The following is a 25,934-nucleotide window of genomic DNA, read 5'->3' as shown; positions in this document are numbered from 1 at the left end:
CAGTTGAGTGCAATACGCTCCCGATATTAATAAAGGCTATATAAAAGTATTCGTTACGCCCTGCGCATTTCTATATAACCCGATAGATGACATGAATATGGCCTATTGTTGAGTACCCTTTTGAAAATCCAGATATTTATTTGAATGACTGCAGTCTAAAGTCAATTCGATTATGCTAGCGATTCCCATGTGAGATACATTGTAAGTAAGCTAAAAATCTATAAATTGTCACGTCTTTGACGTCACCTTTCTTCTGCATTTATTTTGTGTTAGCTGGCAGCGACATGGAAGCTTTAGCGCCATTTTTATGGCCAGTGTATTTGTTTGTCTCGCCAGCGTTGCGCGGTGCTAGAATTCTGGTTGAGTGGTTTCTGGCTTAATCTTTTCCCTGTGTAATGTGACAACAATGCCGAGGTTAAATGCGATGAAAATAACCTATATTTATTAAATAAGAAAGTTAGCTTGAAAGGCGCTGAAAATTCTCTTCAGAGTTTCTTTATTTTTACGATGACGTCATTCCCCGACCATCACAGAATTGATACTCCTTCCTTAAACTACGGCAGAAGTTCACGATTATGCTGGTTTTGGAGATGCAACGAACTTGTTTTCGTATGTAGCGTGTTTACTTTAATTTAAATTGTCTATTACATTTTGTAATGCATGCATTTTGATTTCCCTCATAGTTGCTGCGTAATGTTAACGCATCGCTATCTCGCTGCTACGATATTTACTACGGAACCGCATACTAGTATTAAAAACCTTTGTCACATTTTTTTTCGTGATTTTAGCTGTTTGTTTTCTCTTTTGCTGCTAAACCCCCACTACACTTGTCATTCCCTCTAGACTCTGGGGTACTAAAAAAGTGAATGTATAAACAAATACAAAGAATGGACTCTTTTGCAAGTTTTCTCAACTTTGCCGAAATTGTAGTCGAAAATGGCATACCGACTGCCATTGCGACCATTTCAGTACGACACCTTCTTCGGCCACATACCGTTACGTATACAAAAGACACATTCAGAGGCGTAGTGCACACGCTCAAAGCGGGGCTAACTTCGACGACAGTGCAGGTGGGCGAGAGGGAGGCTCGGTTTTGAATAGAATGGGCGAACCCGATACGTCCATCGAAGCCCGCCACTGATGACGTAATATCCTCGGCATTCAGCAACCCAATCCTTCCCGCATTCGCTTCGGCTTTCCCCCTGCGGTGACGTCGCTCTGCCGCAAGCTGCCCAGTCGTGCGAACATCGTTCCTTCGCGAACTGTTTTCCGAGCGCAAGATGGGAGCCCCCGCAAGAGCAGCAGCAGCAGCCCGTAGACGCGTGTGCGTGAGCGATCTCGAAGCGATACGGGAAGGCGACGTGGAAGCACAACCACTTCCTAAGTGTCTATCTTCGGTCCCCCTCCACCGTGCTATCGGCCCAGTGTATGCGTGCGTCTACGCCGGAGCAAAAACGGAAATCGCGCTGCCATAACGGCCCTTCCTAACCTGCGCCCATCCTGTGCTGCCGCTAAAAGCGCCCGGACAAGTGTGTTCGCCGTTTACTGTGGATGCGACGAAGACGACGACTTCTGATACTGGATGGCTCGAGTGGGTGTCCCTCGGTCGACGTCTTCGCGCGGGTCCCAAGGGCGTCTTCGGGACACCTGTCGTCACCCCGGTGTTCTGGGTTAGTGCCAGGCTTTTCAACTTGAGAATGTTTGCTCAACGGCGCTATTAGTCGCGACCACTTCTTCTGAAGCGGCTACACGGGCGGACGAGAGGCTCAGAGATAATTACACGCGACAGACATTATGCTTGAAGATGTAGTACACCCTGGGTCAAGAATAGGTAATATACCGTGGGTTTCTAGGGGACCACTCAGTGCGGCTCTTGTGGTATCCGCCGAATCTTTAACCTGTGGGCGGTGAGGGCGAAAGTCCTGTTCGTGCTATAGAGTTTTTTTGTGTTTGTTGTTTACAGCATTGTCGTCGTAGTTGGAGCATGCGTGGTGGCTCTTGAAATGGGAAATCGAATTAGGTCATTGGTCTGAGTGGACGCGATAACTTCTTGACCAATGAGCATGCAGTATACTTGCTCTACTAGCCAGTGAAACATGCCGTCTTCGGCCTTGAGATCCAAGTTAGTAGTCTGTGGCCATATGAAAGCCCACTTTAGGGGTTGAGAAGTAGGGGGGGGGGGGCAAAGCTGTCGTTTTTACTTTCCTTTCTCCTACGCCGAGCGAAACTTTGTGATCATTTTGTGTTAAATCAAGCGAAGCAATATGGGGCGGAATTCGCGGACATCCTTTAAGCACAGTGTAGATGGTGCAGATGACCCTTGGAAATTTAATAAACGGGTATCGAAAAAGTTCTAAAATTATTTGCTGTTTGAATTACGGGAGTCTTTTTTATACACTAGATATCGATGGGACTAGAGCGTCAATTTCAGTAAACCGGAACACCGATTTAAGCGAATTTGAGTTGGCCAACTTGCACTGCATTTATTTGTGTATACAAATTCAGCTACAGTGGGCGCCGTCGTGTTAATTACGCGCTCACTCAAGGCACTGGAACCCCTGTACAGGCGATAAAACACGCTCTGGCGTGTCCGTCATAAAGGAGCAACAAAAACAAGTTCCTTCTTTTTGCAAATTAAAGCGCAAGCTTGAAGCATGACGCCAAGATTTATGACACGGAGCTGAGGGTTCTTCGGCAGCTGTGATGACATGACAGGTCACGGGAGTCTCCTGCTGACGGCTAAGGCGCAGCTGAAATGGATGAACAATTTCGCGTCCCCTACAAAACGAACACCCGCGCGCAGGCGCTCGCCGCGGTAGGTCAGTGGCTGGGGCGCTCGGATTCTGAACCCGATGATGCGAGTTCAATTAGCCGCGTTTCGATGAAGGCAAAAGGCAAGACGGTCATGTATTGTGCGTTGTCAGTGCACGTTAAAGAAGCCGAGCTGATTACAATCAAGGCCTTATACCTGTATTCCCTGCTCTAGATTATTCCGGAGCCCCCGACTCCGGCGCTTGTTTTCTTATGCCTCCTTTAACTCCTACCTTCATCTTCTCCCTCACGACGCTGTTGAGGTGGCCACCGAGAAGTGAGACAGCTACTCCGCATGTAATTTTGTCAAGAGTAAATTTTTTTCGCTGCCGAATACAATTACGATTAATTCGTCTGAAATGTAAATGGTTTCAGTGGTAAGCTACAGCCCACCAAAAGTAGCCGAACAATTACAGAAGAGTAGTCTAATATTATTACGTTAATTTCTTTGCCGCTTTTATTAGCTTAAACTAAATGCTGCTTGACGGGGGTTCGATCCCGGCCATGGCTGCCGAATTTCGATGTACGCGAAATGTAAGAGGCTCGTGTACTGTGCGATGTCAGTGCACGTTAAAAACTCCAGGTGGCCGAAGTTCCCCTGGCGGGCGTATGATCAGTGAGTTATGCACGCAGAGCATAACGGTAGGTCTTAAAACTAACATACAGAAAACCAAAGTAATGGTCAACAGTCTCGCAAGGAAACAGCAGTTCACAATTGGTAGCGAGGTGCTGGAAGTGTAGAAGGAATACTTAGGGCAGGTATTGGCCGCTGATCCGGATCATGGAAGGGAAATAACTAGAAGGATAAGAATGGGCTGGAGGGCTTATGGCATGTTCTCTCAGCGCATATGGCAGGTTCTCTAGATCATGAATGGCAGATTACCAATATCCCTCAAGAGAAAAGTATACAACAGCTGTATCTTACCGGTACTCACCTATGCGGCAGAAACATGGAGGCTAACGGAATGGGTTCAGCTTAAGAAAGAGGTGCCGTAGCGGAGGGCTCCGGAATAATTTCGACCACCTGGGCTGGCGATCTTTAACGTGCACTGACATCGCACAGCACACGGGCGTCTTTGCGTTTTGCCTCCATCGAAACGCGGCAGCCGTGGTCGGGTTCGAACTCGGTCACTCCGTCTCTCTAGCCGAGCGCCCCAACCACTGAGCCACCTCTGCGGGTATGCACTTTCAGATCTGTTTGTGGAGTAAAAGCTACAAGCCTGAGGCAGTGACTTCCTCGAATGGGCTGTTCTCACGCGCTTGCGAGCCAACCTCAGATCAGGTGTTTGGGATGTTGAGATCGAATCCAGGTGGCGGTGGCTACATTTCTGTGGATGCGAAACGAGACAAAGTCCGTGTGCTGTGGTATACTGGCGCACGTGGTCGAAATAATTCGCCAGTTCTCCACTACGGCAGTTCTTTCTCCCTTTCTTCTCTCAGTCTATACTTTAACAATTCCATCACGGCGCCGTTGATGTGCCCACCGAGAAGTGAGAGTTACTGCGCCCTCTCCTTTGTTCATGGCTTTTGAACGCACTTTTATTCGAAAGAAGGGCATACGTTATTCTTACCTGTGTGTGTGCGTGTGCGTGCATGTTTCGTGGGTTCCAACAAATGAGTAACATTCCGCTTTTGTAAATTGATAGCTTTAAAAATTCGCTATCCTGTACTACAGAAAATTATCTTTAGCATGCAATTCCATTAACTCCTAAGCATTTAACAACCTCATGTGTAAACAGTCAGCGGTGACTGAGAAACACAACTCTGCGATCGGCTCTGAAAGGAATTCATGGAGGATGTAAGAAAAGTTACAGCACTGTTTCGCAGTCGTTCGATGAAAAAGCTGAAGGCGGGGGGGGGGGGGGGGGTACGCTGAAGCTTTGCCTTTAATAGTGGAATGCGATAGCGTTAATGGATTATTGCCCATACTTTTCATTCATAGATCCCTGGGAGTCCTTGTATCACTCCCGGCGCAATATTTAAGTGATGCGCCACTTCCCTGCGATGGCAGGTGCTGCCAACAGGGTACGTCATAACAACCTACCCATCGGACTGTGACCATACTGCCCTCCGTGGCAGATGGCTGTTACATAAATCACTGGTTGCGAGAGGTAGGCGGCCCACTGAAGACTCAGGCGACGACGACGACGCATGGTTTTCCGCTGGAGGAGCCCCTAACACTATCGCTTTAAAAACTAGCGGCAAATACGGGCCGGAAATGCAGATAAACGATAAAAAAGTGCCAACGGGGGTAAGCCGGAGGCCACTTGGCACATGTGTTGAGTCCCGGCGGTGGTTGCCCAGAAGAGCGCAACTCGGTGTGTATATACGCACTGATACGGCGTGGTTTGCCGTAGCATCTTCTGACAGGACTTTCCGCGACGCAATCAGTTTACCGAGGTCGGCCATTGTCACGGCTGAGACTGTTGCTTTTGAGGCGAGGTAGAAAAAAATGGCGTCACGGTGGGCGCTACCTTGACATGTCATCCTCCCGCAGGTTAGGGAAATTGTGCTGCCTGATTATTTGTTTTGCCTTGAGGATATGTACACCCTTGATAAAAAGAATTCATTCCATGCGGTTTGGTTTTCAGTTTTGTTGTGGGAGTGTAGGGCACCCCTGCGGCTCTAAATCTCGGCAGGGTGAGAATGACCTTTGTCCTCACCTATCGAGACATTTTGATTTCTAGGGCCTTGTTAGGGCTACTCTATAGGAATCATAAGCAAGCCACGCCACCCGAGGATTTTTGAACTAGGCGTTGCATTACATTGGCAAACTACGAGTAAACATTAGAAAGATAAATTTCTTTCTACTTGAACAAAAAGTTGCAAGAAAATGTGCAATCACACGACTCAAAGCAAATCAGTAAGAAAGGTTTTAAAACTAGCGACACCGGCGATCGATGAAAGTAGTAACAGATTTCTACGGAAGGTCATGGAAGGGTCCTCATATGAAATAAATTCGCGGAAATATATCGCAGTTTTCTATCGAGGGACATCATGCATTTTTCTGTAACTGTAGACCATATGGGTGATGCATCATATGGCTCATATAGATGCATCATATAGATCATATGGCTTAATCCACAGCTCGCGAAGGAGGCTATTTTGATAGTAGATTTTATTCAAGAGATGGAAGGGGATGGCGGTGGTTGCTAGGTTACCGAAGACAAAGTCGACTTCATCGTTCTGAACCTACGATGCGATTATAATTGAGTGAGGTGAAGTGAGTGCAGCCGTTTTGCAGCGCTCCCAAATGACTTATTTAGTTTTTACGGCGTTTCACACAGTGCTAGCTGTGCATCTGAAAGAGCCGGACGGATGGAGAGCGGCATGTAACGCCTTGGACGACTAAATTCGTTACAGAATCCAGGATACGGCTTTGCCGCGTGTTAACTAGAAGCCTGTTGTGCCATAGAAAATCGGCGCCGATGATTGACGAGCGCACGTCCGCGATGAGAAAAACCGAGCGGCGGAGCCCGCTGTCGAGAGTCACCGACTTCTGACCATATATATGTCCGTATGGTCGATCCGTTGACTGCGGTCAGAGGAGGCGAGTTTGAAGGCCGGCATCGGTCGGCCAACGTAGGAGGATTCACACAGATGTCGGCGCCAGTGTCGATGAGGTAGCGAACCTTGGTAACAAGATCGGTAACGTTGCAAGAGGCGACTGGATCTTGGGCAAAGAACATCGGTCGCCTTCAGTGTTCGGCCCGACAGTTTCCTGCGTATAGGCGCAGGGCTGGCGGCATTGGCATGTGCGAGAGCTGGAGCGACGGTGGTACCAACAAAGGGCCCTGGGGACGGAGAAAGGTTTGCCAGGAGGACTGCACAGGGCACGGCGGGGTGGGGACGAGAAATTCGGCCGGCGCGTCCGAAGGGCGGCAACATCAGCTGTAAGCCGCGCTACATGCCGCGCCAGTTCCTCGTTAGCAGCGATGAGACGCGCATAGCAGTCGTCAGCTGCTGCGCCGGGAAACTAAGGGGCAGGAGGGCGATGAACTGTGGCCATGGAGTGGAAACCGAGGTCCATAATCTTGTCGGCCAGCTAGGCCAAAGATTCTAGGGTCTGAGACGAATATGCGCTATAGGAATAATGCGCACCTGCGGAGGCAGGCGCTGCAGGAACAGTTCCCGCAGAGGTGCGCTGTCGTGTGAAGTAGCCAGATCTCCAGCCAGGGCGTTCATGCAACAGAACAGCTCGGTAGGCTTGCGATCTCCGAACTCCTTCGAGGTAAGGAGCTGCTGCAGAATACGTTTTTCCGTTTCAGAAGTGCGCTGGTTGAGCGTCGCCTTAAGATGACCATATGGGCTATCGGCAGGCGGAGAACGTAGGACGTCGCGAACAACCGCAGCAGTTGTAGGCGTGAGCGCACCAATGACGTGGTCGAACATGGTCATCTGCGAAGTGACACGGTGCCGACGGAACAAGGCCTCGATGGTCAGGAACCAAAGTTCCGAATCTGATGACCAGAAGACGGGGAGCTTGAGGGCGGAGACCGTGGGCTCACGAGGCGGTGGCGTAAGAGGCGACGGAGACGGTACATGAGCGGAGGAATCCATGGCTATGGCTTACACGATGGATGGCAGGCAGGCGAATGCAGTGGGGTCTCAGGCTCCGGGCGGCGGTAGGCCTAGCGAAGCGGCTGAGGCAAGTGCAGGTGAGGAGCAGAGAGCGAAGAAACGAGAAGGAGAAATGAGCGGGGGGGGGGGGGGGGGGAGGCGGTGTTGTATTATGCAAAGACAACAAAATCGATGGCCGTTAAGGGCCATCGATTATCGAGTGGGCGGATGAGATTAGGAAGTTTGCCCGAATAAGGTGGCCGAGCCTAGCCCAGGACGGGGTCAAAGTGGCGGGACAAGGGAGAAGTATTTGTGCGGCAGTGGACGTGAGTGGTCTTCTGCTGATGGTGATAATGAAACACAAGAGGCTGCCGTCTGTCAAGAGTTTGCCACTGCTGAACCATGTTTTCCCTCGTAAAACTCAGCGTCATTACACTCTGATAACATAATAAGGTTATACATGAACGAACAAGGGGACAAACAGACAAAGGTCTTGACACGCGAAATGAACATACACGACTCAGGCGAATCATGTTTACTGCCAGATACTGGACACAATATGTCATTGGACATGAAATGCACCAGGTTTCTCAAGGAAGAATATGACGCCTTAAGGGTATGACGCGATAGCGTTAATGAGCTAATGCCCATATATGCGGAATTGATCATTCTCTACTTTACATTCACATGTCGCTGGGAGTGCTCATACCACCCCTGGCGCAGTGGAGCAGCAGTTAAGCGATGCGCCGCTGCCATGCGATGGCAGGTGTTGCCACCGACTGGGCTTGTGAGACTCAGGTTTCTCTTCCCGAGCAACCCATCGCGACTTATCATTAACTGAAATAATTTAACTGTCATGTGCCATGGTGGGCGGTTTGTTCAAAATCCGGTCGGCAGGTTTGATGGCCTCACAAGGTGACGTGATTTAGGTAGCCCACCTGCCAACTAGAGGGGCCACGTAGGTCAAGTCAGAAAGATGGTGAAATTGATCAGAGCGGGTCTTAAAGCTAGCGTACGAAAACATCGCGTCATCCCAGCAGCCCACTTAGGCATGAGTTCAAGAGCTGTACGCTGAAGTAGGCACTGCTCCTTTTAAAGTGTCCTGACTTCACAAAGGCTAGCAACGAGCGTAGCTATTTCTCACCATTTTTCAATAGTCCAGCCGATCAACAGCAGTGAACTGGACAGTCAGTCCTTTTTCTTTCCACTGGGGGAGCAGTCATGACACGAGAACACTTATTTGTTACAATATAAGACAGCACAACGAAAAGCACTGTGAAAGCAAAATAGCGAAATTACACGATGAGCTTTCACTGAAGAATGAATACTTTACATTTCATTCGAAGATTTCTAGCAAAAAAAAAAAATCTGATGCCTTCTTCACATGGTACGGTGAGCAAACTTCGCACTTTGACTTGAATTGAAGCACCACTATAACTTTTAGCACGAAAAAAAGGTGGCAGAAAATTTTATATTAAGGCTCATTGCATATACTAGAAAACGTAATTCCAGAAAATCGCTGCTTTAGAGTGTACGTGCAGCTATGCTAAATGTACACGTGTTAAAAGTTTGAGCAACAATAGATGGCCTCGCGCTCTTGGACCCGCAAGTACGCACGCTTCGGTTTTCCGTGATGGCGATATCTTCCGAAGCTGATAAGGTCAATGGGCGCGTCGTATGGAAGCGCTCGCCGCCTATCGTCCCTTTCAGGCTCCAACGCCTCCGGAAGCCAACGGGGGCTCCCGAGACAATCAGTTCCCTTGCCGAACGGCGGAGGGACAGACCACGCACTCCTTCATCCGCAATGCACGTCTGCCATTGCTCCGCCGCCGTCCTGTGCCTGCTGTCCTGGACCGCGCTTCTGGTCTTGGCTTCTAGTCTTGACGTCAACAGGACTCACGACTTATTCATCATAAACAGTGACGCCGCGCCAAGCAAGCAGGCTGTTGAAGTCCAAAAAGAAGGGCTTGCCAACGGGGGCGGCTCCTACGGGAGCAATGCCGGGAACAACGACACCATTGTGCTCTTCACACCGCCACAGCGCATTGACGTCGAAGAAGAGCGGGAAGTCGTGGTGCAGGTGACGTTCGCGACGCCCGCGAACCGCACGATCACGGTGAAGAGCGCTGACACCGAGGTGGCCACAGTGGAGGTGTCCAAGGTGTACCTGGATGCCGAGACCAATGGCACCGGTTCCAACGTCACCGTCCATGGAGTGTTCGTGGGCTACACCAAGCTCTACTTCAAGGTGGGTGATTCTTCTTTCATCAACGCAGCAGAAGTAAGGTAAATGAAAGTGAAAATTGCTTTTGGGGGAAAGGAAATGGCGCAGCAACTGTCTCGCATCTCGGTGGGCACCCGAACAGCGCCCCAAGGGAAGGGATACAGGAGGGACTGACAGAAGAAAGGAAGAAAGAGGTGCCGTAGTGGAGGATTCCGGAATAATTTTGATTACCTGGGGATCTTAAAGTTCACTGACATCGCACACCTCACGGGCGCCTTTTGCGTTCCATCTCGATCGAAACGCGGCCGCCGCGACCGGGTTCGAACCCAGGAACTCCGGCTCAGTAGCCGAGCGACCTAACCGCTGAGCCACCGCACCGGGAGCAGTAAGGTATAAGAAAACGTGTCTGGCTGGATACCTGTGTTCAGCTTCTGTTTCCATGAGCGTACTCCCATGTTTGGACATGCATGTGTCATGCATGGTCACACCACTGATCCTACATTTTTCTGGCGCTAAATAGGGTGTCACTGTGCTGTCCGCGTAGCTTAGTTATCTGTTTGTGTGTCTCTGCGGTTCACTTTGTAGGGTATTCTTCAAATGCTTCAACGTTTCAGCCCTGAATATTTTTAGCCTATGCGCGAGTAATATTGTTTTCATTGAAGGGTTTGTCGTGCGGTGCATCGAAAAACTGAAGCGGAGCATTAAGTAGTTCTTGGCTCTCATTGCAAGCGAAGCTTGACTGGAGGTGTGAAAACATATACCCAGAAGCAGAAACATAGGCCACAAGCGAACAAATGCAGAGATACTGGGGAAGACCTGTCCACCTCTTTGCATGCAAGAATAGCTCTTATGTGCATAGCGAAAATGGAACGCAGGATTCCTCTTAACTTTCTTTTGTTCCATATACGGTATCAGCGACGATGGCCGTTCGGCTGATGTGCAGATTAGAAACCAAGTGCTGTGAACAGGAGTGTGGCGAAATAAACGAGGAAAAGATAAACACACGAATAATGTTCTATCGCTGCATCAACTTTAAGAGATTGAACTCTGCAGCATTTCGGCGCACCTTAAAGTTGATTTGATTTGGGCCGTCAGCCAAATTTTTGACAAATCTTAACCCCGTGGTTATTTTTTCAATCGTCCTTGCTTACTGGCTTGGAACAAGTCTTTATTTCGTCCTCGTGGCGTGCACCCACGTAATGGTGCATTGGCCAGCCGTGCGAAATATATTCCCGAGGCAGCAGGTTTAGCCCAAGCTGCATTGAAGCCACGAGAAGTAAGGTTTGAATGACGTCTTGTACTCTGCCACATCGGTGTGAATTTAAAATAATTACATTCCCGATTACGCACTGCTGCAATGACGCCAAGGACAATTAACAGGACATGGGTTTCATGGATTCAGTCAATATCCAGCAAGGTTGTGCGTTTACTGTTTGTTTTAATATGGCGCTAGTTATTCAAAGCAATTAAAAAATAAGGCGTCCATACCCTTCCCACTGAAGTATAAATAGCTTAAAACAAATTAAAAGAAAGGGGATGGCTAGAAAAATGAATTTCTCGCATAAGAAGATAAATAAGCAGATAAAAGAAATCATTACCAGACAATGCAGAGACAAAGCCAGTTAAGAGAATGTAACGGAATCGCCAATAGTGGCACGGAGCCCAGATTCTTCTCGGCTTGGCCAAAACGGCGTAGTGTTTAGGCGAAATTGTTTTGGGCTCCAATGTTTCTTTCGCGCAGTGCTTCATGATGTTTGTTATTTTTTACCATTTCCTTGTTCTTTAGGCGTTCTCTCTGCAAACTGCGAAACTGAAGAATTCGCGGTATAACCGCACGAAAGAAGGAACTAAATGGGTGCGGGGGTTGGGAAAATGGTTTTCAAGTATTGTGAAACGAGGATCTTCCACAGCCTCCTAGATTTCAAGTTATGCGAGATTAGATCAGCATGGTTTCGTCACCATGATGCGCCGTAGTTCACCGGAAAGCAAGTTATCGTCCAACTGAGGAGAGTCGTCGAACTGGCTCTCTGCCTGGGCCGACGCTCGGTCAGTCACCGTCAAACCGCTTCAGAGCGCGCTACGCGCGCTTTTGCTGACTGCGCAGCGATATGCAAAGTGTGCTTACGTGACACAACTTAGGTGCAGAAGAACGAGAATTTAGAGACTACCGTATTTTAGCCATTATAAGCATTCCTCCTGCTCTTTTAAAATTCGTTCCAAGAGCAACGTGTCCCCTTTGCTCATTTGTGAAAAACCCTGAGATACTCTATATAAATTACGCACAGCTTTACAAAGTTCGCAGCTAATTTCGATGAAGTCAGACTGCTTGGTCCCTTGTGTGAAATTGCGACGCTGGTTTATTTGCATTTTCTCTTGCTTAAAATGGACAGTACGCTTACAGTAACGTTACTCGTATCGTGGCGCTTTTACTAAATATTATTTCGAAGCACTCTTAGTGAAATTTCGTCGAAAAAGAGTGCAGTGAGGTAGCGGGAAAGTAATGGCCGATGAAAATAAATTTCCCTGTGCAAACACAAGTAGTCCTTGGAAACAGACAACAATGGAGATGGAATAGTCAGTAGGAACTGCCATGCTTTTTTCGCGTTAGCTTTTGTTTTCTGCTTGCGGGTTCCCGAAGGTTCGGAGGCAGTTTTTTCTATGACCATACCAAGCGCACACGGGCATCCGTAACTCTCCACTACGGCGCTTTTCATAGGCCACGTGGAGCCGCAGGATAAACTCCCAATACCATTACGCACAGTACCACGGCATACCATACCTTAGCATATCGCATCATACCTTACCGCAACAAAGCGTAACCTACCGAGCTAAAACATACCATACCAGATTCAGGTATCATAACGTGCCATACCATGCCACCTATACTGTATAGCAACAAACACTAACGTACTGTGGCGTACCATACCACACCATACCATACTGCAACAAATCTTAACGTACCATACTAAAACGTACAGTAGCACATTATATTATACCATACCGTATCAACACAAGCCATAATATACCATACACACAGCGTAACCTACCATACCATAACATATACCATACCGCGCCATGCCGTTCCACCCACCGCGGTAGCTCAGTAGTTACGGCGCTCGGCTGCTGACCACGGCGCTCGGCTGCTGACACGAAAGACGCGGGTTCGATCCCGGCCGCGGCGATGGAATTTCTATGAAGGCGAAATTCTAGAGGCCCGTGTACTGCGCGATGTCAGTGCACGTTAAATAACCCCAGGTGATCGAAATTTCCGGAGCCCTTCACTACGGCGTCCCTCATAGCCGGAGTCGCTTTGGGACGTTAAGCCCCATAAACCACAAACCATGCCGTTCCACAACAAACCTTAACGTACCATGCCGTATCATATCACACCATACCATATCGCACCGCACCGCACCATACCGTAGCGTTGCACAATGAACCGTAACGTACAAAACCACAACATACCGTACTTTACTCGAACAAATATTAGTTTTAGCGCAGCCGGACAGCGGTGCAGCAAATACGGAAACGCGTTGCCGTTGATACCGTTACCTGGTTTGCCTAGCCACATTTGCCGCACGCTAACAGTTAGCGTAGCTTCCACGTTTACCGTACGGCGGTGCTAAAACTCGCTAGCAAGGTACTGTACAACATGCCTTACCACAACAAACCGCAAAATGCCATGCCACAGCATAGCGTACCATACCATACTGTAATATACAATACCACAGGATACTTACTCTACCGTACCATAATATACTAAAATACACAAGAGACGACCGACACTCTAGTGTCGAGCAGTGTACTGGAAACGTAAACACGACACGATTTAATACGGTTGTCTTTATGTGGCTTCTCGTGGGAACAGCTTCGCGACCAGGGTCAGTGGCCAGGGACATTGAGCTGGCACGTCAGAGGTCACAGGTTTGGCGCGTGACCACTCTCAACAATGAGTAGGCGTTCGCTTTGCAGAATCTGGCGCTGTGTTCTGGCTACTGGAGTCCACCGTGAGTGCACCCGCCATGATAATCTTTCTATGTGGCTACCAGCCGACTCCACTTAAATGTCTATACTCAGCTTGCAAGCGTCTATTCAACATTTAAACGAGTACCCAATGTGCATTTAGACATGGGCTCTAATGTTTAGGTCAATTCATGAGTCGGGCATCTCTCCACTCAAAATTCAGGCTAGTAAATATTTAAACCTCTACTCAACAATTACTTTGCTACCAACATATTTAAAAATTCTCGTAATACTTTAATGCGCATTCACGGTAAAACGTACACTTAAACACTAAACACGCACTGAAGTTAAAATGGGCACACTGATTTCAAAACTTCTGCTCCAGATTCAAGCGTGCACTGTACATTCGAAAGTGCACTGAATACCAGAAGCGTCCGCTAAACATTAACCCGCTCTTTTACACTACTCACTGAACACGATCAAAGAGCTAGGTCATCGGGGGAGCGCCATATCCGCTTATTTGTATCGGTGCTTACGCCCTTCGTACTCAAAGCCGTAGGACTGTTAGGCGCATTCAACCGGATGCCCACTCCCATGGGCAGTTGTCGGTGTGCGCAGAGTCCACTGCGGTTGCACATTGCTTGCGACGTTGAAGCGCCACTGCGAAAGTAACACTTGAAAGCAAATGAGAAAACCTCGCGGAGATAACGCCTGTTGAACGTAACGTAAGGTGAGAGGACGCAAGACAAAGCACTGATAAGAGCCGCGGGCCCGAAGGGCCTCGCCAATGATAACATTCAAACAATTCCAGTGGAAAGAGAGGGGGAGGCAGACGTTGGATTCCTGTAGTTTGGGTGTTATCGCCGATCGATTGTCTGCTGTTAGGAAGGGCCGGAAAGGCTGCTGCCAGGTGTCTCCTGCAGAATCCGCCGAAGGGTTTCGTGAGAGGTCTTCGTTATACAGGCTCAGCCGCCATGGCTTCCTTGAAATGACGCCATGCCCCCAGAGCAGCAGGGCGTCACATCCATTGCTAAACCACAGCTCGGGGCCACATGGTCGATACCCAGAGCCGGAGTTTTTCTTGGTCTCTATAGATAACTCATCTTAACGACAAAGCGGCTCCTCTCACTGAAAACAGTTTTTGTAAGCTAGAAGAGGCCGAAAGTTAAATACAGGTGTCGCTGTCAACTGCTGTTTTCTCAAGCTAACCGCGACGTCAAAAGTTTTTGTTGTTGTTTTTTTGCTCGCGGATGCTAGAAGTAAAACTACTCGCCCACTTCTTTCCATACGGGTATCAGAGTTCTTTTCGCTCGTGCGTCACAAGGTTTAATTGAGAAGCGGAATAAAAAAGAATGTTCGTTTTGAAGTGCAATTTTATACCGCAATACATAAGCATTTTTTCTACCGAACATCTACGTAGCACGTGCTAGCAGGCTGGTAACTAATACTGAGAGCCACCACTGTGGCTCAGTGGTTATCGTGCTCGGATACTCACCCGAAAGACGCGGGTTCGATCCGGCCGTGCCGGTTGCATTTCGATGAAGGTGCAATGTTAGAGGCCCGTGCACTGTGCGATTTCAGTGCACGTGAAAGTACCCCAGGTGGGCGAGATTACCCGAAGCCCTGTACTACTGCGTCCCTCATAGCCTGGATTACTTTGGGGCGCCACCGCGGTGGCTCAGTGGTTATGGCACTCAGCTGCTGACCCGGAAGACGCGGGTTAGATCCCGGCCGCGGCTGTCGAATTTCGATGGAGGCGAAATTCTAGAGGCCCGTGCACTGTGCGGTGTCAGTGCACGTTAAAGAACCCCAGTTGGTAAGAAATTTCCGGAGCCCTTCAGCGTCCCTTATAGCCTGAATCGCTTTGGGACGTAAACACCATAAACCAAACTTTGGGACGTTAAACCTCATAAATACAAAACAATAACTAATATTGAATAGTCAACTTTTCAAGTGTTACCGTTAGGCTCCTTGTTTATTGAAAGGATTATAGCCAACGTAAGTAATATCAATATCACTTTTCGAAAATCAGGTTTTCGAAAAATCCATTTTCGTCGCCGCAGTAGCGCAAGCAATTTCGGGGTCGCACATGGCCAAACCCGAAACCGTGGAGCCAGAAAGGGCACTAGCCGCACCAAAGAGTGAGCGTCACACATCGGCGTGCCTGTCACGTGCACGCGTTAAATGGCAGCAAAAGGTCAGTAATTCATTCGGCGAAATTATTATTTGCCGAAAAAAACAACAAAAACCTGGGTTATAAAATAAACACGGAAAAAAGTGCGCCGAATTTTCAAAAATTGAAAACCAAAAAGTCCAACCCCTGGTTGCAGCCCCTTAGACACCATGGCTTTTCTGATATCAGCCATGATCTAGGGGCAACTTGCGATGCACTGTTGAAAAACGCGCCCCCAAGACAACTTGTAGTCTGTTGCCAATCTTCGAGTGTGCAAAAAGCAAAACAGCGACACATACTCCACATGCTAATCGCATGTCCCCTTTCTAAACAATGACGGGAAACCATATCTCACTGCCTAAATGTGGAGTCTGTATCGCCAACCGCAGTGGTGGCGTGCTTCCAATAACAAATTGCGGGCTAAGGACATCCGATCTCTCTGTACTGAACGCAGACTCCAGTGGCTTGGCAAAGAAAACTTGTTTTAAAGGATTCTTGTCATTGTGCCTCCGCTCGCGCATCAGTCATCTGCTCACCTTATCAATATTTTCAAATAATCTGCTTGGTACGATCAGAGTACCTGGGCCCACAACGACCCTACAGGTACTTTCGAAACAAGGGCAGATTGCTGTTATCAGCGGTACACAGAAACCAAGAAACCGCAAAGAAAATACAGTAGCAATCACAGCGGCTGAACCTCGCACGCGTAGAGTGAAGATAAGTGCCATGCTCTTGCACCACGATGTCACGTCGTAGGCGTGGCGGCAGCGTGGCAAATGATACGGGCGTTCTCGAAGCACCGATATCTCGGCGACGAGCGACTGACGAACTCGAGGGTCTCGGGTAAAACCACTTTGTGTGGCCGCTTTCCAGCCACTGCCACCATTAGCACTCTGGAAGAGAGCATACTGCTGCTTCCGATGACCTCGCCTTATAGAAAGGCTACGGTGCGGACGTCGACCTTTCAACACGAGCGTCGCGTTCAAACAGCACGCAAAGCTTGTTTGCGCTCGGAGTTCTTACGAATGCTCCTGGCTCTGTACAGATCTGCGTTCAGTTAGTTTGGACAGCCAAACAAGAAAGACAGGGAGCGTCGACCTCGTGGTTTGAACGCTACCTCCTAACATTGAGGGAGAGGATACGATCCTCAGTGCCACCTTGCACTTCGAGGTTTTCGAATAGGTACAGCTGGGCTTTCCCGTAAGTTGGTGTTCGGTTGCTCTGGGGAGGATAATTTGAAAACTTGACGTCGTGAAAACCAAGAACGTAACTGATGGCGGTCTTTGGCAAAACTGTCCTTGCGCCGTTAAACTCAAATAGTGATCAGAGCTGCGAAGAAATCGTGACGTATTTGTGCGTTATCAGTGCGTGGCAGTGGTGGCAGTGGGCATCGCGAAGTAGTTGCTGCTGTAGGATAGCGGTGAAATATGCGCGTTCTTTTGTTTAAATTTCGAAATAATGTCAGTCCTTATAGGGATTTTTACACCAGTGGCACAAGAATATGTACTAGAGTACAATTTCATTGGCTTCGATCACTTTGGGTAACTCATCGATAACTCCTCGATCACTCTCTACCACTCACGATAACTCCTCGATCACTCTCTACCACTCACGATAACTCCTAGATCATTCTCGATAAATCCTCAATCACTCTCGATAACTCCTCGATCACTCTCGATAACTCCTCGATCACTCTCGATAACTCCTCGATCACTCTCGATAACACCTCGATCACTCTCGATGAATCCTCGATCACTCTCGATGAATCCTCGATCACTCTCGATGAATCCTCGATCACTCTCGATCACTCTCGATCACTCTCGATCACTCCTCGATAACTCCTCGATAACTCCTCGACAACTCCTCGATAACTCCTCGACAACTCCTCGACAACTCCTCGATCAGTCAAGATAACTCTTTGAAAACTTATCGATCACCTTCTCTCTAAGCGTACTGACTCTAGTCGCTACACATTTTTAGTATTTTTATCTGCTAAGAGTTTTACACGAGGGCACTGAAGCATGAAAACAAATAATTTTATGCTTATAAATGTTTTACAGTTGACACACTAGGAGCGTGAAATATGAACAAAAATCATTCGAGACATCCCTTTTTTTCAGAGCTTTCTGGCTGATACCTTACCTTGTCCACATAAAACTTCCCGCGAACCGAGAGGCAAGGCAATCCATTGAAGTGGCCGTTTAAGAGCTACCCCACTTTAAGAGAATAGATATTTGCCTAGCAAGTCAAGCCCCCACAAAGACGGCACTTGCTTCACAAGGAGTTCCGTGAGACAATAAGAAGCCCTCGTGTGCCTGCCGGCGAAACTAAGAACACGTAGAGCGCACTCGATTTCAAGCACGGCGGTGCTTGTGGCCCTCTCAAGGTGGAAAAGAACCTGCTTTGTGTATTTTCCCAGAAAGCGAGATAAGCAGTCAGCGTTACGCGATCTGGAAGCTGTGCGGGTAAACACGGCCTTGCCATTGCCGTCGCAGAGGAGCGCCGTACATGTGAGGCGTAAGGCGCGTCCGCGGCACAGGCCACGGTGAAGACGTATCTCTGGAGTGTTTTCAAGCACAGTTCGAGAACGTCCTATCTTGCGCTGTCTGTCGGCGACCCAAAACAAAGCGCCCCTGCAGTGTGTCGAGAAAACGGAGACAGCGATAAGCATGTCTTGGTTGCATCAGCAGCAATGTTAGGCTTGAAACACATGGGTCAGGGCCAAATTGAAAGGACACGGTAACTTAAAACGGTTTGTTGAGAACAGCGAAATCTAGAAAGAAAATTTGGGCGCTATAGAAACGTACAGCATGTTTCACCTGAGACTTCGCATTGTCAGTGATGTAATTCCTCAAAATACAGCTAAGATGTGCTACTAGCAGGCTGTGCCCCCATAGCACAGGTGAAAACGTTTAAAAAGAACGCTTGTTAGTTTGCAGCGAGCAATTGCTGCCAAAGTGACATGCGTACTCTTATTTCTAGCCAGTTACCTCTCCGGATCACCCTTTTTAGCGCCTTTTTCTGTTTTCACGAAGCAGCAGTAATGAATTTGTTTACTGAGTACAAACTAAGCATACTTCTTATGCATCTCACATGGTACTTTCGCAGGTATGCCTGCTGGAAGGCGACAGCGAAACAAACTGCACGGAGAACAGTTACCTGGTCGCTGTGCACCGTGTCCCTACGGCGCTTCAGAGCTCATTTCCCTTCCTTATCGCCACCATCGTGTCCATCAACTACATCAGCATGGGCTGCCAGATCGACCTTGGACTCATCTGGAAAACTCTCAAGAAACCGCTCCCGCCGCTCCTGGGCTGCGCCTGCCAATTCCTTTTTATGCCCCTCGTGAGTACTTGTTTCACGCTTGCTTGCTTGCCTGCCCCCACTCCCGTACAAAGGACACTTAGTTGCTGTCAGGCTCTCGACTTATCAGGCCGGAGTCTAAGCATGTAATTTATAGAAACGTCTCCCCCCCCCCCCCTCTTTCTGAGCACTCTTGCCGTGGTCTCGGTAGTGCGACAAATTCCTGTTGTTTAGGGCTGAAGCAGAGCATGACAAGTATTGGCTTGTTTTAGTCAAATGCATTCAATCCAAGGTATGAAGAAATCGCCGAAGGTAGAGTAGATTACAATCAACAAAGCAATCGCACCCGTTTCGTTGAATGAATTGCTACTTAGGGCGATTCACCATATACCTTGAACGAAGTCCGTTTCCACTTGGAGTTACTGATCAATCGGTCTCGCCGGGTTATCTGCTAGCTTTCGTGGTTATCTTAGTTGCTAGAGTGACTAGCACGAGAAGTCGGTGGTCCCAGCGTTCAGCAACGGACATGGACGAATATTTCTACAATTACGAAGGTTGTGAGCTCCCACCTTTCCTTTGTAGCCATATTGCCGCGATCAGCTGGATTAAGAGTGATTCCTCTACTGATGGGCTTTACCACAGCTTAAAAACTGCTGTCAAGATTTAGCTCAGTTTGTTCACTTGTCCTCGATGGCACACCTGAAAGGGCTTTGAACCAGCTGGTGATCGCTGGAGCAACTGTAGGCACTAAGACGTCCTGTGCACCTAGCGTCCAATGGCCTAGATGCTTCAGCGTACGCCGAATGCCTTGAAGAAGGCCAACATGCCGCGACAAATGTTAAGCAGAGGTAAGCGCAGTCATACCACAAAGAATGAACTCATAGCACCGAGCTCATTTCTATTCCAGAACCTGCGGCTGACTGAACAGCAGAAAACGCAGCTGCTTACAACATTGATATTTCCTTTCCCTCTCCTGCCAATGGAACCTGTTCCGTTTTCTTTGCAGCAACTTTTCAGTTCGCGAATCATCAATGAACATAAAGAGTGGCCAATAATTAATTCCGATCAGTTTGACCGGCAGGACTTCGGCTCACAAACTCGACGGAAAATAGCACAATGTAGCGCACTAAGCTCTTCTTAGGATGACATTTGGTTTCCCTGCACATTAGTTGGTGAAAGAAAGGCTTTCGATGGGCTAGGGCGATAGCGTAAGCAAAGTCCTCTCGTGTTTTCTACATGGCAACGTCATTTTGAACAAGATACACGTTATAAAACACACACTAGACGTTCCTGCATCCAGCACTATTGTGACACCTGTGTCGCATTTCAGATCACGTGTAACACAGGATAAGTGACGTGTTCATTGAAAGGATGCTGCATCCGCTCGCCCTATCTTCTTGTTGACTTCCTGTGCACGATAGGTAAGCGTCTATTTGCACGCGATACTTTGCAGAAAAGCAGAGACGGAAAGCCAACAAGTTCATAAATTTCCCTGCAGTCAAAACACGACAAAAGGGATTTTGTTTCAGCATAGATTACGAGCAGACATACACTTGATACACCACATTCGCACGTCACAAACAGGGGCAGTAGGGTTATCTAGCGGACGGAAAAACCCCTCGGAGAAAACAAAGTGAAGAGTGAAAGTTTGCCGGGGAAGAGAACAACGCCATCGTTGCGCTTGAACTGCACCGATGGCAACATGCACTGACATCCCGTGGAACTTTTTGCATGATCCAATGTTTAATGTGTTTAAAAAATGTTTCTTTGCCACCTCGAGATCGTTGGCTGCCGGCGCTCCTCACTCTTAATGCACACAATAGGTACACAGAAGTGTGAAGAGGTGAAGCTGGGATATCTATTTCGCCATTCTTTATCGTGATGTCGCCGGAGGCGCTTATCACATGCCCTTTGCCTAAGCCACCCTTCGAGTGACAAGGTTTACCTTCTTTGCGACTCTGGTCAAGCAGTGCGAAAAAGCTCGACAGGCAATCACTTCTATCGGTGTCAGGCTGGTCTCTTGGGGGATCGTACAAAAAACCACCGTTGATTATCATCGATCACGTGCACGTCTAACGATAGACACGCGTGCAGGCGCACTGGCAGTTAAGTTGTCTCGCAGGAAGAGATAAGTTCCGTCTCTTTCAGGGAATCGAGAGCATTTTCTGCGCGCTGTAGACAGGCCGCGCTATGCCATGATCATGGAAGATTACCCAACTGGAGCTAGTAGTCATGGCGGAGATTTTGAGCAGTCGCGATCGTTGCGCATGACGCCGTCAAAAAACTGAATTTGCAAATTGAAGCGAATACAAGCCAACGTGCGCCGCCATGGTTGTGCCTTTCTAGATGCAACAACGAGGTGTCATAGCTGTGGCCGGAACGATGAAGAGCATTTGACTGGTGGTGTGCATCACTCTACACGTGCATGTACGCTATAGGTGCTGGTCAATACCAGCTACAAGACTTCTGAAGTCGTTTCAATGGAAAAGACCACTTTGTGCCGCTCTATAGGTGCGCCGTAAACGTACTTGCATGCCCACAATGCCACAGCGAGCAAACAAACATGCCCGCGCAACGTTGTGGCGCACTCGACAGGACTCCATATAAAAACAGTAAATGCGTGCTCGAACAGACTCGTGATTACTAACTCATTCTACGTTGATAGCTATTAGAGCGAATGCTTCAATCGCCGCCACGTACATAACGACTATATGAAAGTGGTCACACATCCCATCTTGCGAACAAAAAGCGTCCACCCCGAGTACACTTGAGGCTGGAAAATAACTGCCTTATTTTTTATGTCCAGGGTTATACACAAACATCAATGCTTCGGTCATTCTAATTGTATGATTGGCGAATCGCCGTGTGGTACAGCATGGGTTTCTTTAAAAGATTGCAAGCGGTAAATGACGGCCTCGTTTGCTTGCCAGCAACCCGAAGTACGGGCAAAGTTGACCGTATGTCAGAGGTACCACTCGTTGCATTCAGGCTGCCGAAACCTTGGAGTTGAAAGTACGCGTCGGAGAAAAGAGCCTCCGTTCCCACAGGGCGACAATGCGGTGTCTAATCTCCGACCCCGCCACTAAGCGCGCGTGACACCTGGAGTATGTGTGCACCCGTGTCTTTCGCCATCGAACCTGTCAGTTGTGATGGGGCCGGTGGACGTGACTTATCTTGTTTTTGTTTTTTTCGGGGATGAATGTTTGTTTTCCCTCATCGAGTGCTCCTACGCGCCGCCTGGGGAATCGCAATCCATGCCTGTTTCGGGTCGTTCTAGGCTTTCAGTCTTTCTGTTTCTCTCTCTCTCTCGCTCTTGGTGACTAGCCGGGCTACAACTGCGTGCTGTATTGGGTATAGCCTGGATAAAGGATAGCTTCAGTGACGCAGCCGTGGCCGCGTGGTTGAGCATCCGCCTGGCATGCGGGAGGTGCGGGGTTCGATGCCCAGTGCCACCGGGCACCCACCGGTGATGCAATGGTACACGCTTTCCCCTTGTCTGGTGCTCGGCTAATTTAGGGTGAAATGCCTGGGAAATGGATCTATGACCCCACCTTGAGAAGTCGAAAATACATTGTGCCATGGCGCTCTTTGGCCATAGGTGCCCTTGCGCCATAAAAAAAATTCATAACCATCATCAACCATCAAAGGATAGCTTTATGAATCGCAGGAAGCACTGCTCACGAAATTTCTTGTTAAGACAGGCCGCGTAAGAAGTTTTCATGCGAGATATGCAGACGGTGATTGCACTTCTACGCAGCAGATTCAGCTGCTTCACTATTTTTGAGGACTCCGGGATAGCCTTGCCAAATGTGTCGTGATCAAGGTGGGAAGAAAATTTCGCGCACATCATGATTAAGAGTAGAAAGGGAAATTTCAGGACGTTTTCGAGAAAAATTCGATATTGGAGCAGTTTTACTAGGAATGAAAAAATTCCTCCGCTTCTGAATTTTAACTTGAAATCTCAGTTAAACGTTCAAAAGAATTCACTCGAGCCCGGGGAGTACGTATTACTTGTAGAATAACTGATTTGGCGTGCAGATGGAGTAGTATGCAACGCCACGTCAGGATCGAGGCAAGCGGTCCGCGTCCGCTGCTGATGGGCGCTGGTCAAAAAATCATTGCTTTTCGCTTTTGGAAGCTGGTGACCGATGGACATAAATATGCTATAAAAAAATGGCAGCCAATTTGCGTAGTTAGGCCAAATATGAATGGGCTCTAGCATGGTGTGTTCCGCAATTTACCGCAATAGGTTACCACCTGATTACCACACCAGGTTTGTACCCGGTTACCTCATGGCTATCACTTGATATCATTCCGGGTTACAGCCTGGTCACCACCAGACACCACCGGTTACTACCAGGTTAACACACGACCGCCACATGGTTACCACCGGATATCACATCAAGTTGCCGCCTGGTTACCTAGTCACACTTGTTTGTGCTTGGTTTCACTGCGGCCGGCGCAGGCTTCCGACAAACACAAAGGCTAAATGTGGGCAATGGCGACTAAAAGTGCCAGACCACTAAAGCGCAAGACTGCCGGAAGGAGAAATGTTTGCCTCTCTGTTTGGGGGTGTACGAAAATCGGCAGAAACTCTTCATAAACAGGAACGCTTCATACATGCCGAAAGAACAGGCCAGACACGTGTACCGTGGCTAACCGTAGATCCCGGCAGTGACCTGGCTGACAAGAATTAGTCCCTTCTCTCCTCTCCTGCTCTAATCCAACGGGCGAAGGTTCAGAGCTTGTTGGCCGGAGATTTTAAATGTTTGTCACGAAACACGCGACCAAAATCTAGGTATTATGTTCTACGACCCTTTTTTGGACTTACAGACGAAGACGCCACTCTGGAGCGGCGCAGTTAACTACTGATGACTACGACCTGCGTTTGTTTGTCAACAGTATCCATGTTTTAAGCAACTCTAAGTAGCCCATCTGAATACCTGACAGGACATGACATTCACATGCTCCATGCGATGCATGAGCCCTACGGGGTGTATACCCAAATAGCATTATGGTCAGAAAGATCTGTCGGTTGATTTATCATGGTGTTGGGGTTTCGCCCAGCTAATCCAAGATTTGTGCTTACATGACCAACCACGTTATAAAATCCGCTATATAGGCACAGACGATGGCCAGAGATCCGTCGTATCCTCTTCTACGCGGATTGTATGTTGAAACGTTTAGCACCAAAAAAAAAGAAAAGGGAATGGGAGTAGAAGGTTGGTACAAGGAGGTCAGGGTGGCATCCCAAGTCCAGGACACCGCTGGTTAACGCTGATTCACCTACTATATCCGGACTAGCTAGAGCTGTTTGTCCGGCTCTTCGCTGGTCATGGTCGCCTCCCACTGCTCGTATGACTGGTTTGTCACCGCGAGTGCATGGGTTCGGCATAATGCGGGTGCATAGCCAAACCCTCTACGTGGCTTGGTAACGTCCTCTTCGCGCTTGTGTTGAGTAGTTGTAAGAATACAGATCTCGAAATTAAACCGGCCCGACATTCCCTGCATGCACTAAAGTAGTGGACACAGCTTCTATACACGTTACAGAAGAGCCGCACCGCAGGGGTCCAGTGGTCATGGTGCACGGCTGCTGACCCGAAAGATGCGGGTTCGATCCCAGCTGCGGCGGCCGAATTTCGATCGAGGCGAAGTTCTAGAGGCCGGTGTACTGTGCGATGTCAGTGCACGTTAAAGAACCCCAGGTGGTAGAAATTTCCGGAGCCCTTCACTGAGTCGCTTTGGGACGTTAAACCCCCCATAAACCATAAACATGTTACAGAACAATCGGCATCAGTAAACTAAATTTACTTGATCAGTACGAATTTCTCAAAACGCACGAAAGGTCTGTCCGGCCCTGCTCACCACCTAATTTAGTAGAGTGGAGAGCTGGGCGAGTCGGTACATTATTGAAGAAGGAAACCAGCGCAAAAGACGAAGACACAGGAACAAGGAACACAGGACAACGCTGGACTATCGGCTGTATTTATTTGAGAAACGTTTCTCAAATAAATACAGCCGATAGTCCAGCGTTGTCCTGTGTTCCTTGTTCCTGTGTCTTCGTCTTTTGCGCTGGTTTCCTTCTTCAATCATCACCTAAGCGAGAAACCGTAGGCTTCTAGGTTTCGCTCGAACGTTCAGCAAAGAAGTGAAATGCTGCTCTGATAAACGTGAGTTTATTTTTAAGAATTGACGACTGAAAACTGTGCGGCCAGCTTTGATTTTGTGCATGCTATGGGTATATTACACTTCAAGAAGTGCCTGGTGCGTTTCCACTGAATTTCGTCAGTAAAGTGGCCGCCACAGAGACGAAACACTCCAAGGTGGGTGCTATCTATGACAGCCGCTGATATCACTAGCGATACAACAAACAGTACCGTGACAAGTCTGTCACGTTATCGGGAAGCAGTCTTGAAGCTTAAGGGAGTGTCCCAGACGATGTCTCGCTGGCTCTGCAGACGCTATACAGGAGCAAGAACAGCTGTACAGTTCCGTGCGTTACCTTGAATGATTTTGACGAGAGTTCGATGTTCACGCTTGGTTTTTATGCGATTCCTTGTAACCACTTTGTCCGTAGTGGCAGAGCTCGTTTTCGTTTAGATAAATGCAGGGTACATTAACGTACATGGTACATTCGCGAGCAAAGAAGATTAGCACAATGACGTCACCGGATTGGTAAAAATCGCACTGTCCGGCTCACGCTGCGTCGTGCTTTGCGAACAAACCTAGCACTTTTTTTTATCGGCATATTCGTAACCGCAGCGCCGAGCGCTGCTATCTGCAGCTCCTGTGGCGCGTCAGCAGTGCTAATCTGTTTTACTCGCGACTGTATGCGCAATAATGGGCCGATTTTTGTCCTTTAAAACATTTTTAAAAACTTCGCCAGCGTCAACAGTTAGC

At 48.4% G+C, this 25,934-nt stretch overlaps 1 protein-coding gene across 1 annotated transcript in view; it reads left to right on the top strand.

Moving 5' to 3' along the window:
• The first annotated feature begins 1,187 nt into the window (after positions 1-1,187).
• The window catches only part of LOC144111322 (ileal sodium/bile acid cotransporter-like), a 39,544-nt gene continuing 14,797 nt past the window's right edge, over positions 1,188-25,934 (top strand). The window contains exons 1-3 of the mRNA XM_077644586.1: positions 1,188-1,670; positions 9,082-9,619; positions 18,840-19,076. Coding sequence (XP_077500712.1) covers positions 1,552-1,670; positions 9,082-9,619; positions 18,840-19,076 — 894 coding nt within the window. The 5' untranslated portion in view covers positions 1,188-1,551. The remainder of the gene's footprint in view (positions 1,671-9,081; positions 9,620-18,839; positions 19,077-25,934) is intronic.

Source organism: Amblyomma americanum, chromosome 11 (assembly GCF_052857255.1).
Source record: "Amblyomma americanum isolate KBUSLIRL-KWMA chromosome 11, ASM5285725v1, whole genome shotgun sequence".
In the NCBI taxonomy this organism is placed as follows: Eukaryota; Metazoa; Arthropoda; class Arachnida; order Ixodida; family Ixodidae; genus Amblyomma; species Amblyomma americanum.
Note: the sequence above shows the minus strand (reverse complement) of the source record. Positions and strands in the feature narration are given on the sequence as shown.